At 43.7% G+C, this 13,991-nt stretch overlaps 1 protein-coding gene across 3 annotated transcripts in view; it reads left to right on the forward strand.

Moving 5' to 3' along the window:
* The window catches only part of RALB (RAS like proto-oncogene B), a 37,819-nt gene extending 24,085 nt beyond the window's left edge, over positions 1 to 13,734 (forward strand). For 2 of the 3 annotated variants that reach the window (XM_040358248.1, XM_040358249.1), the window contains exons 2-5: positions 3,296 to 3,466; positions 7,872 to 8,080; positions 11,534 to 11,711; positions 12,561 to 13,734. In XM_040358248.1, the coding sequence (XP_040214182.1) occupies positions 3,353 to 3,466; positions 7,872 to 8,080; positions 11,534 to 11,711; positions 12,561 to 12,680 (621 nt within the window). In that variant the 5' untranslated portion in view covers positions 3,296 to 3,352 and the 3' untranslated portion in view covers positions 12,681 to 13,734. The remainder of the gene's footprint in view (positions 1 to 3,295; positions 3,467 to 7,871; positions 8,081 to 11,533; positions 11,712 to 12,560) is intronic. The other variant, XM_040358250.1, reaches the window with a different exon arrangement.
* The last annotated feature ends 257 nt before the right edge of the window (positions 13,735 to 13,991 follow it).

The raw sequence follows: 13,991 nt of genomic DNA on the forward strand, positions 1-13,991 counted from the left end.
GGAGGTATGAGGGCCTGGTCCATACTGTTTGCATCTAATGGGGTACAGGAGAGATCGGGGTCCTGATTAATGTAGTTTGCATCTATCGGGGTCCTGATTAATACAGTTTGCATCTGATGGGGTACAAGAGATAGGAGGGTCCTTATTAATAGTTCAGATATATTGGGGTACAGGAGGTATGAGGGTCCTAATGCAGTTTGCATCTAATGGGGTACAGGAGATATGAGGGTTTTGATCAATACAGTTTGCATTTATTGGGGTACAAGAGATGGGAGGGTCATGATCAATACAGTGTGCATCTAATGGGGTACAGGAGGTAGGTATGGGTCAATACAGTTTGCATTTATTGGGGGTACAGGAGATATGAGGGTCGTGATCAATATAGCTTGCATCTATTGGGTTATAGGAGATATTGGGGTTCTGATTTAATTCAGTTAGCATCTACTGGGGTACAAGAGATAGGCGGGTCCTGATCAATACAGTTTGCATTTATTGGGATACAAGAGATGGGAGGGTCATGATCAATACAGAGTGCATCTAATAGGGTACGGTAGGTATGCGGGTCTGGATCAATATAGTTTGCATCTAATGGGGTATAGGAGATATTGGGGTCCTGATTAATACAGTTAGCATTTAATGGGGTACAAGAGATAGGAGGGTCCTTATTAATAGTTTAGATGTATTGGGGTACAGGAGATGTGAGGGTCCTAATGCAGTTTGCATCTAAGGAGATATGAGGGTTTTGACCAATACAGTTTGCATTTATTGGGATACAAGAGATGGAAGGGTCATGATCAATACAGAGTGCATCTAATGGGGTACAGGAGGTAGGTATGGATCAATACAGTTTGCCTTTATTGGGGTACAGGAGATATGAGGGTTGTGATCAATAGAGCTTGCATCTATTGGGGTACAGGAGGTATGAGGGTCGCAATTAATAGTTTGCATCTATTGGGGTATAGGAGATATCGGGGTCCTGATAGTTGGCATCTAATGGGGTACAAGATAGGAGGGTCCTTTTTTAGTAGTTTGGATCTATTGGGGTAAAGGAGGTATGAGGGTCTGGATCAATAGTTTGCATTTATTGGGGTACAGAAGATGTGAGGGTCATGATCAATATAGATTGCATCTAATGTGGTACAGGAGATATGAGGGTCCTAATACCGTTTGCATATATTGGTGTACAGGGGCTATAGGGGTCCGGGTACAGGAGGTATGAGGGTCTTGATACAGTTTGCATCCATTGGGGTACAGGAGGTATGAGGGTCGCAATCAATTGTTTGCATCTATTGGGGTACAGGAGGTATGAGGGTCCTGATATAGCTTGCATCTATTGGGGTACAGGAGGTATGAGGGTCGCAATCAATTGTTTGCATCTATTGGGATATAGGAGATATCGGGGACCTGATTAATGTATGCACTTGGCATCTAATGGGGTACAAGAGATAGGAGGGTCCTTATTAATGATTTGGATCTTTTGGGGTACATGAGGTATGAGGGTCCGGATCAACACAGTTTGCATCTATTGGGGTGCAGGAGATATCAGGGTCCTTATCAATACAGTTTGCATCTTTTGGGGTACAGGAGGTAAAAGCGTCACAATCAATAGTTTGTATTAATCAGGACCCCGATATCTCCTATACCCCATTAGATGCAAACTATTGCGACCTTCATACCTCCTGTACCCCAATAGATGCAAACGGTATTAATCAGGACCCTCATACCTCCTGTACCCCATTAGATACAAACTATTAATAAGGACCCTCCTATCTCTTGTATCCCATTAGATGCTAACCATCTATTGGGGTATAAGATATCGGGGTCCTGATTAATACAGTTTGCATCTAATGGGGTACAAATCAGGACCCCGATATCTTATACCCCAATAGATGCAGTAGCATCTAATGGGGTACAAGAGATAGGGGTGTCCTTATTAATAGGTTGTATCTAATGGGGTATAGGAGGTATGAGGGTCCTGATCAATAGTTTGTATCTAATGGGGTACAGGAGTGTGAGGGTCCCCTTCATGTTTGGTGGTTCTAAGTATTTTTATATATATATATATATATATATTTGGGGGATTTCCTTGAACTCTGGTTTCGGCTCCGGTGAGGAATGCCGCATAAGGTGGCTGTGGAATAAACATGGAAAGTTTTTTTTTTTTTTTATGCGTTTGTTGCAGGAATTTCGGTCTGACGTGTTAGATGAGGATTTACAAGCGTGTAAAGTGCGATTAGACGTGTCAGTGAGTGTAAGCAGAGGGATCAGTCGGGGCATTCTCGCCAGCCTAGGAGCAATTTTTATACCCGCCGCAAAGCCTGCCTGTCTCACACTTGGCACTTATTTATTTATAGTACAGTAATTAGTATTTATAGTATAGTAATTTATAGTTATTGGAAACTGAGAGTGCAAGTTCTTCGGGGGCCTTAAATGAACGGGGGAGGGGGAAGTGGATCCACGGCTTTTGGGTTGCCTTCCTCTCCCCATGGGGGGGTGGGGTGTATCGACAGCTTTCAGGTCATCTTCCTTTCCCCATGGTGGGGTGGATCCACGGCTTTTGGGTTGTCTTCCTCTCCCCATGGGGGGTGGATCCACGGCTTTTGGGTTGTCTTCCTCTCCTCATGGAGCCATGATTAAGCACTCCAGTGTGAAACGCGTAGGCTGCTATCTCCATTGTTTTGCTGTACCTTTGTAGTGCATTTGCCTCTATAATTTGCCTTGTGCGTTGCCGGCACTCCTGGTCTCCTGAGTAGCTATTAATCGTCCAGCACACCCACCTGGAGCGGTACTCTTTTATATATCTGGTGCTCTCGTCGCTTTGCCAAGGAAAGGAAAGGCTTTCAGTATCACGGCTCATATCTTTCAGTGATCCAGTTGCATAAAGGATGACACCATGTGATTTCCAAAAATCCCTCCTGATTGGCCACTGCACTTTTAGGCAACGCCCTCTCATATATTCTGTTTCAATGATCCTCCTCGTATGATCCTCTGTGTCCCCCCCCCATTCTGTAAAATTCTGTAAATTGTTGGCGCTATAAGGGCCGGCTGACGTGTAGGGTACCCGCCGGCCGCCACTGCTTTTTATGATCAAGAGCATATGATTGGTGGAAACTCGTTGTACACCACTTTTTCTTCAGTTTTTCTTCTTTTCATTGTACTTATGTTGTCATTATCATTCTTCTGTATGCCTTTATTCCTCAGAATAAACACTACGTTATTTGTAAAAAAATAAAATAAATTGTTGGCGCTATAGAAATACAAAGTGATGACATTACCGATTTTTACCTGTTTGCAGTAGTTGGGACAGACGGAGCGGATGGTGTATGACTGCAGATTTTAGAACAAACCCAAGATGGCAGCCAACAAGAACAAGACGCAGAGTTCCTTGGTGCTGCACAAGGTGATCATGGTGGGCAGCGGCGGCGTGGGCAAGTCTGCTCTTACTCTACAGTTCATGTATGATGAGGTGAGTTCTAACCCATGCTGACTGCTTTGCCGCTTTAAATTCACTATATACCGTATATACTAGCACCCAATTTTACCACAAAAAAATGGGAAAACGTATTGACTCGAGTATAAGCCTAGGGTGTCCATCTGCGTGCCTCGCTGTGTCCGTCTTTCTTGCCCTCGCTGTGTCCGTCTTTCTTGCCCTCGCTGTGTCCGTCTTTCTTGCCCTCGCTGTGTCCGTCTTTCTTGCCCTCGCTGTGTCCGTCTTTCTTGCCCTCGCTGTGTCCGTCTTTCTTGCCCTCGCTGTGTCCGTCTTTCTTGCCCTCGCTGTGTCCGTCTTTCTTGCCCTCGCTGTGTCCGTCTTTCTTGCCCAATCTCCCTACCTGAGCTACCGGTGCTGTGTCCATTTGCAGCCTTACGATCTCCCGGAGCTGTGATATATTCAGTCTAGTAGCCGCCCCCGCCTCCTCCTCCTCGTCGGTGACGGAACACTGACTCTGTTTCCCAGCAGTGAGTTGGTGGTTCCGCCTATCACGGAGGAGGCGGGGCTTTGTTACACTGCTCGGCTGTCGACTAGAATGACGTCACAGCACCGGGAGTTCAGGTGCACAAAGCCGCAGATGGCCACAGTTTCGAGTATAAGCCGAGGGGGGGCATTTTCAGCTTATACGGTAGCCAAAATGTACATGGACCCCCTTAGAAGTAATTGAGTTAGTGTTTCCACTGAAGGGTACTGTTGTTAATCATGCAAAGACCATTTTCTATTCCAGCATGACTGTGCCCCCTGGATACAAAGCCAGCTCCATAAAAGACATGATTTGGAACGGGGCGCTTTAAAAAAATAAATCTTATTTTACTTTTACACATACTTTTTTTTTTTTGGGGGGGTCTTTTATTTCTATTACAAGGAATGTAAAACTCCCTTGTAATAGGAAAAATGCATGACAGGTCCTCTTAAATATGAGATCTGGGGTCAAAAAGACCTCATATTTACACTAACGTGCAATAATAAAAAAAAAAAAATGTCCCTTTAAGAGCTATGGGCCGAAGTTACGTTTTAACTTCGCTTCCGCCCCCTGCTATGGTAGGGAGATGGGTGAGGGCCATCTTCCCACTCACTCGTATCCATACCCAGCCACGAGAAGGAGCCGATTGACTCCGCCGCTATCGAAGCCTCGGGGTGCAAGAGAGCGGGTAGGAGGGGGGCCCCTCTCCCACCGCCCATAACGGTAATCTCACGGCGAATCTGCCGCAGAGGCCACCATTATTGTATTGTATTGTATTGTAGCAGCTGCTGCCATAACAGAGATATCCCTCTTCAAAGTGCCGACGTGTATATAATCGTGGTTAAAAAAACATGTTTAGTGTTTTAGAAGGCCATTTAAAGGCGTCCATGAAAGGTCCATCTCCAAACATCAAACCTCAGAAGATGGGTTTAGGTGTTGTGATAGATTTTGGGGGACACCTAGCTTACAATAAAGAATTGGAGCACAAAATCCCAACATGGTCATCCTGTGAGATCTAAAAGTCTGTTATACCGCCATCCATGTCCAGTCACTTTGATGGTTTCAGGAGTTTGGTGGTTCGTCTTGGGAAAGTAGTTGGCAATCTGGGTTTACTGGGGAGCTATAGCTCCGTCATGATAGCTTTGGCACCATAAAGACGCGGGTTGACCAGTCTGGTGTGAAGGAACTTGAGCGTCTTACACAGAGCTTTGACCTCAACCCTACCAAACGGCTCCAGAATTACATGGTTTGACCAGTCTGCAGGACACTCGAGTTCCTCCCCACCAGACTGGACAGACCATGTCTTTATGAACCTGTTGGGTAGGGTTGAGGTCAGGGATCTTTTGTAGATCACTCGAGTATCCTCCACACCAAACTGGACAGACCGTGTCTTTATGGAGCTGTTAAGTAGGGTTGAGGTCAGGACTCTTTGGTGTGGAGGAACTCTACAGCTCCAGCTTGGTGCAGAGGAACTCGAGTGTCCTGCACAGAGCCCTGATCTCAATGCTGCTGAACCCCTTTGATGAGCCAGGTCTTTTGATCCAAGATCTGATCTCAATGCTGCTGAACCCCTTTGATGAGCCAGGTCTTTTGATCCAAGATCAGTACCCAACCTCATAGATGGACACACATTCCCACAGACACCTTCATATCTTGTGGAAAGTCTTCCCAGAATAGAAGAGAATGTTGTAGGTGAGATGGGGGGTATGTTACTTCATATTAAAGGACACAGTCTTTGAATTGGATATTGTAACGGTCAGGGGTTAACGCAGTTACGATATTACATTCCACCAACCTGAGACAGCTTCTGACACTCCACAATCCAGCAGACAGGACCCATTGGATTTCCCCCAGAATAACGAGACACAGCTCTGTTCTCTGGTTCCAAACAGATCGATTTTAATGGTAAACTCAGGTTTCTTATATACAGTTAGAAAGCATGCTGCAGGAATCAAAGGGACAATGACCCACTCCACCCACAACATCACACAATGGGTGCCAACGAGTCCCCCTCAATCCACATCTTAGACAGACTTTCTGACTCCGCGATAAGCTATTCTCACCTGCTACACAATACACATTCCTTTAGTGAACATAAGACGTCTGACCTTTAGAGTGTGCTAACTCACAACACATATTAGCATCAATAGAACTTTCACACAATACAGGGTTAGTTAGCATAGCACCATGAAATATCTTAGGAGCCAGACTTAATTAACACAATAGACAATAGAATGCAATCACAGCAAGCTTTCATCACTACAGCCAGGTAGCTGGTGGTGATTAACATCAATTAACATCTCAACAGTCTATGTTCCACATTGAAGGAGACACTCTATTGACCTGTTGGGTTCAGAATGAACAACTTGTAATATTTCAAGATATCCTGCAATACATGAATTATCATTACTGTCCCATCTCATGTAATTCATGATATCAGTTCTCAGTCATCCTATGCCCCTAGTGGACATAGGATGACCCTAGACACAAGAGTCATTGGTGAAGCTGACACAGGAGTACCCCGTATCCTTCAAGAGCCTCTGGGTCTCACGGGCCAAACCGTTACAGATATCCACACGCTTATAAAGGTGTGACGTCCACAAACTTTTGGTCCTCAAAATCCCGGAGGTAGTCTAATCCTAAGGCGAAACATGTCAGGAACTTCCATCTATACCGCTTCATGCAGACTAAGGAGCGGTATTTCTGTGGGTTATAAATATGGTCTTAATGGTAACATTGTTTTAAATGTTATTAACCACTTGCTTACTGGGCACATATACCCCCCTCCTGCCCAGGTGAAATTTCAGCTTTCGGCACTGCCTCGCTTTAACTAACAATTGCGCAGTCGTGCGGCGTGGCTCCCAAACAAAATTGACGTCCTTTTTTCCCCACAAGTAGAGCTTTCTTTTGGTGGTATTTGATCGCCTGTGCGGTTTTTATTTTTTGCGCTATAAACAAAAATAGAGCGACAATTTTGAAAAAAATACAATATTTTTTACTTCTTGCTATAATAAATATCCCAATTTAAAAAAAAAAAAACACATTTTTCTCAGTTTAGGCCGATGCGTATTCTTCTACATATTTTTGGTAAAAAAAAAAATAAAAACGCAATAAGCGACTGGTTTGCGCAAAAGTTATAGCGCTTACAAAATAGGGGACAGAATTATTATTATTTTTTTTTTTACTAGAAATGGCGGATATCTGATTTTTTTTATTGGGACTGCGACGTTATGGCGGACACATCGGACACATTTTTGGCGCCATTCACATTTATACTGCGATCGGTGCTATAAATATGCACTAATTACAGTATAAATGTGACTGGCATTGAAGGGGTTAACACTAGGGGGTGAGGAAGGGGTTAAATATGTTCCCTGTATAGTGTTACTAACTGTAGGTGGGGGGGGGGGTGACCGATCTGTGTCCCTATGTACAAGGGACACAGATCGGTCTCCTCTCCAGAGACAGGACCGCTGTCTCTGTGTAAAACGGCAATGAGAGATGATCTCATATGTTTACATATGAGATCGTCTCTCATTGGCCGCACAGATCGCATCGCACTCTGATTGGCCGTTCGCGGCGATCTGTAATTGGCTGTGTCCAAGGGACACGGCCAAGACAGAGTTTTGCGTGGGGAACGCGCAAAGGGGCGGACGTCAATTGACGTCCACTTGGATTTTGGGATCCGCGCTGTAGTTGTCAATTGACTATAGCGCGGGTCCCAAGTAGTTAATATTGATATTTTATTTGCTAATTTTTGGTTTGAATTTTACATCTGCACCATTTATAATCCCGCTTTAATTTCTTGGTTCTTGGATACCAAATAACGGCATGAGGTGCTGTGAATCGCACGCACAACCTACATTCTGTATAGTTCTATATAGAACTTTAGACTCATGTCTGCCTCTCCCATCGCAGTTTGTAGAAGATTATGAGCCCACCAAGGCTGACAGCTACAGGAAGAAAGTGGTGCTGGACGGAGAGGAGGTTCAGATCGACATCCTGGACACGGCGGGTCAGGAGGACTATGCGGCCATTCGAGACAACTACTTCCGCAGTGGCGAGGGCTTCCTGCTGGTCTTCTCCATTACGGAGCACGAGTCTTTCACCGCAACAGCGGAGTTCAGGTGGGTTGGATGTGTGTTTTTTTTTTCTTAAGGTTCAGGCCCACCCATAAATGATATTTTGGTGTTTGGTCAATGCTGGTAGGACCTGGTAAGCTGTGGGGACTTATCAGTCGGTGCCTTATTAACCACTTAAGACCCGGACCTTTATGCAGGTAAAGGACCTGGCCAGTTTTTGCGATTCGGCACTGCGTCGCTTTAACTGACAATTGCGCGGTCGTTGCGACGTGGCTCCCAAACAAAATTGACGCCCTTTTTCCCCCACAAATAGAGCTTTCTATTGGTGGTATTTGATCACCTCTGCGGTTTTTTATTTTTTGCGCTATAAACAAAAATAGAGCGACAATTTTGAAAAAAAATGCAATATTTTTTACTATAATAAATATCCCCCAAAAATATATAAAAAAACGTTTTTTTCTCAGTTTAGGACGAAACATATTCTACCTATTTTTGATAAAAAAAATTTTTTAAAAAAATCGCAATAAGCGTTTATGGATTGGCGTTTACAAAATAGGGGATAGTTTTATGGCATTTTTATTAATATTTTTTTTTTTTTACTAATAATGGCGGTGATCAACGATTTTTTTCGTGACTGCGACATTATGGCGGACACTTCGGACGATTTTGACACATTTTTGGGACCATTGTCATTTTCAAAAAGGACGCCAATTTTGTTTGAAGGCCACGTTGCACGACCGTGCAATTGTCAGTTAAAGCGACGCAGTGCCGAATCGCAAAAAGGGACAAGGTCTTTAACCTGCATAATGATCCGGGTCTTAAGTGGTTAAAAAGTGGTTGCTTATACCAGTGACATCCACAATCCTACCCCTGATGAAGAATCAAAAACCCTGCTTCGAAACGCATTTGCTAACGCTGTCCTGCAGTTGACAGATGTATATCGCATAATATTTCATACTGTATGTATGTACAGTATCTCACAAAAGTGAGTACATCCCTCACATTTTTGTAAAAAAAAAAATAAAAAATATATATATATATATATATATATATATATATATATATATATATATATATATATATAATATATATAATATATATATAAAAAAATTTTTTTGAGTAAATATTTTCTTGTATCTTTTCATGTGACAACACTGAGGAAATTACACTTTGTATCTACAATGTTGTGTAGTGAGTGTACAGCTTGTATAACGGTGTAAATTTGCTGTCCCCTCAAAATAACTCAACACACATCCATTAATGTCTAAACCGCCGGCAACAAAAGTGAGTACACCCCTAAGTGAAAATGTCCAAATTGGGTCCAAAGTGTCTATTTTGTGTGGCCGCCATTATTTTCCAGCACTGCCTTAACCCTCTTGGGCATGGAGGTCACCAGAGGTTCACAGGTTGTCACTGGAGTCCTCTTCCCCTCCCCCATGATGACATCACAGAGCTGGTGGATGTTGGAGACCTTGCGCTCCTCCACCTTCTGTTTGAGGATGTCCCACAGATGCTCAATAGGGTTTAGGTCTGGAGACCTGCTTGGCCAGTCCATCACCTTTACCCTCAGCTTATTTAGCAAGGCAGTGGTGGAGGTGTGTTTGGGGTCGTTATCATGTTGGAATACTGCCCTGCGGTCCAGTCTCTGAAGGGAGGGGATCATGCTCTGCTTCAGTATGTCACAGTACATGTTGGCATTCATGGTCCCCTCAATGATCTGTAGCCCCCCAGTGCCGGCAGCACTCACGCAGCCCAAGACCATGACCCTCCCCCCACCATGCCTGACTGTAGACAAGACACACTTGTCTTTGTCCTCCTCACCTGGCCCCTCCCCCCACACACGCCTGACACCATCTGACACCAAATACCTTTATCTTGTCTCATCAGACCACAGGACATGGTTCCAGTAATCCATGTCCTTAGTCTGCTTGTCTTCAGCAAACTGTTTGCGGCTCTTTCTTGTGCATCATCTTTAGAAGAGGCTTCCTTCCGGGACGACAGCCATGCAGACCAATTTGATGCAGTGTGCGGCGTATGGTCTGAGCACTGACAGGCTGACCCCTCCCCCACCCCTTCAACCTCTGCAGCAATGCTGGCAGCACTCATACGTCTATTTCCCAAAGACAACCTCTGGATATGACGCTGAGCACGTGACCTCAACTTCTTTGGTGGACCATGGCGAGGCGGGGGAGGGGAACCCGTCCTGTTATACCGCTGGATGGTCCCGGCCCCCCCGTGCTGCAGATCAGTTTCAGGGTCTTGGCGATTTTGTTATATCCTCGGCCATCTTTATGTAGAGACACAATTCTTTATATCAGATCCTCAGAGAGTTCTTTGCCATGAGGGGCCATGTTGTCCTTCCAGTGACCAGTATGAGAGAGTGAGAGCGATAACACCAAATTTATCACACCTGCTCCCCATTCACACCTGAGACCTTGTAACACTAACGAGTCACATGACACCGGGGGGAGGGGAAATGACTAATTGGGGCCAATTTGGACATTTTCACTTAGGGGTGTCCTCACTTTTGTTGCCAGAGGTTTAGACATTAATGGCTGTGTGTTGAGTTGTTTTGAGGGGACGGCAAATTTACACCGTTATACAAGCTGTACACTCACTACACAACATTGTAGATACAAAGTGTCATTTTTTCAGTGTTGTCACATGAAAAGATACAAGAAAATATTTATATATATATATATATATATATATATATATATATATATATATATATATATATATATATATATATATATATGTATATATATGTATATATGTATGTGTATGTATATATATATGTGTATGTATAAATAAAAAATATGTATAAATAAAAAATAAAAAAAATATATATAATATATATATATATTTATTTATAAAAATAATTTATATATATTTATTTATAAAAATAATTTATATATATTTATTTATAAAAATATATATATATATATATATATATATATATATATATATATCTCTATCCCTCCCCCCCCCACCCCTTCAACCTCTGCAGCAATGCTGGCAGCACTCGTACGTCTGTTTCCCAAAGACGACCTCTGGAGATGACACTGAGCACGTGACCTCAACTTCTCTCTCTCTCTCTCTCTCTCTATATATATATATATATATATATATATATATATATATATATATATATATATATATATATATATATATATATATATATATATATATATATATATAATTATTTTTATTAATATATATATATATATATATATATATATATATATATATATATATATATATATATATATATATATATACACATTTTTTTAGTCTTAGGGGCCTATCAGGTTCCGCCTAGGGTCCTCCTCCTCCTTGACAGCCTTTTATCATTATTTGTGACATTTTCTTCTATATGAAAATAAATATTTCAAATAATTTTTATTGTTTTTGAAATTGCCTTTAAAAATCCCAATACAATATATATATCTCTCATAACATTAAGTATGTGTTGGTTTTTTTCGTATCCTCGTACAGAGAGCAGATCCTGCGTGTGAAGGCGGAGGAAGATAAGATCCCTTTGCTCCTCGTAGGGAACAAATCGGATCTGGAGGACAGGAGACAAGTCCCCGTGGATGAGGCCCGAGGCAAGTCGGAGGAATGGGGAGTTCAGTATGTGGAGACCTCGGCCAAAACCAGAGCCAATGTAGATAAGGTGAGTGTTTGTGGGCGGAGCTAACAATGCCCTCCTACCTCCCGGTGTGGTCGGGGTGCTGGAATGGTAGAAGTTGTCGAGTCATGTGACCGGGGGGGGGGGGGGGGGGTTCCCATATTCAGAGATGGCGAGTGTGTAGAGAGGGAGGACAATGTTCTCTACTTGTGGAGTGGTCGGGGTCCTGGAATAGTAGGTGTTGTCCACCCATGTGTCGGGGGGAGTGTCACTCGGGAAGGTGAAAAGACAAATAATGATAGGAAGACTTGCGCCGCTCATATCTTGGCAACATTTTAAGCGTATCTCAGTTTGAGCATACGCTTAAATGTAGGACGGCCCGGATGCAGAGTTACGAGGGCGTATCTACTGATACGCCGGCGTAACTATACCTGAATCTGGCTAAATCTTTCCAGCGACGGGGAAGAGCCCAGCAGCTCCAGCCGTTGTCTCGGGTCCTCATTGTATGCAGCCATTGGCTCCTGCTGCTGTCAATCAAACCCAGTCCTGATGTCTGTTCTCGTTTGACGCAGGACTCAGGAGCGTGCCCGCACGGTTGCCCCCCATGGATTGGGTGTACAGGCTCTCTGAGAATCCGCCTTCATCTCTGTAGGCATACAAACATATATAAGCCACACTCTACTGTGTTGGGTCCATCCGACATGACTTGCCTGCTGACGCATTTCACCGAAAAGGGGGGTTAACCATAGAATTGGGGTATCTTTTTATCTGTATAGTCAGAATTCAGCTCAAGGTGAGCCTTGTTGTTGTTGTTGTTGTTGTTGTTGTTGTTGTTGTTGTTGTTGTGTTTGTTTTTTTTTACCACCTTTTCGTATTTTTTCTCCCCTTTTTCAGGTTTTCTTTGACCTCATGCGGGAAGTCCGATCGAAGAAAATGTCTGAGAACAAAGACAAGAATGGAAAGAAAAGCGGTAAAAGCAAGAAGAGCTTCAAACAACGTTGCTGCCTACTGTGATGTGGAGCCGGCGGAAACCCGCCCGCGAAGGGCCGCAGCGAGCGAGGGCTCTGAACCCACCGCCTTCCTCCTTTTCTAACTCTATTAGTATTTTTAATTCAATGCTAAAGACCAGCAGCAGCCAGACGGGGTGCTAACCCCCCCCCCCTCTCTAGTAGGCAGGGGAGGAATTGTCCCGCCACCCTCACACGTGGTTCTGAGCTTTTCTCTTTTTCCTCTTTCTATTCTTCGCCGAAAAAAAGAACAAATTTTTACCACTGCCAAATAAAAAAAATAAACTTTTCACGAGAGAAACTCTTGGCCACCTCTGCCCAGAAACTGTGAGATCTCCTGCCCGCCCCAGGACTGTAAAGGGCGAACGGTCAACGTGCGATCCACTACATAGCCGAGATTAAACGCCAAGCCATGAGTTATTAGTCCAGATACAAGTTTATTCCAATGTTAGATTAAAATAGAAGACTTAACAAAAAAATGAGTCGACGCGTTTCGTCAGGAAAGAGATCCGCCCCCTTCACTGGGGATTGAGGATTGGAAACAATGTATATGGGACTGAGTAAAAAGGATACAATGTAAAATGATCTTGGAAGCAGTGGAATATTAAAGCACAGTGTTCGTCGGCCTCCACTACATAACGTCATGCTGGCCAAGTGTTGATGTAGAAAGCCGCGTAGAGCGAGGAGAGCTCTTGCCGTCTGACCCTCCCCCTCAACGCTCTACTGCCCCCTACACCCCTAAAGCGTTAATACCCCCGGACCGGCTCTTTGTAAATAGCAGGCGGGGCCCTTTTTACTGCTACTAAAGGTCTTTCTGGGAACGGCTCCTCGCGGCTTTGCGTCAGCCCTGATCTAACGTGCCTCATTTCCGTACGCAACCTAAATTTTGTATTTTAATTTTTTTTTTTTTTTTGTTATAATTCAGGTTATACTGCAGTATTTTTTTTTTGTTGCTTGCCAATTTCTTTACGCAGGTTTAGTCTGCGTTTTTTTTTTTCTTTTGTCACGGGCAGAAGCCACCAGACTTTCGGAGTTATTAATAAAGTTATTCAAACACTTTTGCAGTTGTCGACGCCGGTGGGTGAACTGTCTCTTTTTTTGTTGCGAATGATTGAACTGGAGGCTGATCTTATGGATGGGACTCAGAAGTCGCAGCTTGAATGAGGGGGGCTCTGGGGCCTGATGCATGCGGGGCCAGTGGCCATTGGTGACCGGGGCGGGAGACTGACTGTATTGCCCTATAGTAAAATGAGAGTTGGGTGGGACCGCTCTAGATCCGGGTGGACGTCATATTATGTCCTCCCCGTTTTGCACTGCA

The sequence above is a fragment of the Rana temporaria genome, chromosome 6 (genome assembly GCF_905171775.1).
Source record: "Rana temporaria chromosome 6, aRanTem1.1, whole genome shotgun sequence".
In the NCBI taxonomy this organism is placed as follows: Eukaryota; Metazoa; Chordata; class Amphibia; order Anura; family Ranidae; genus Rana; species Rana temporaria.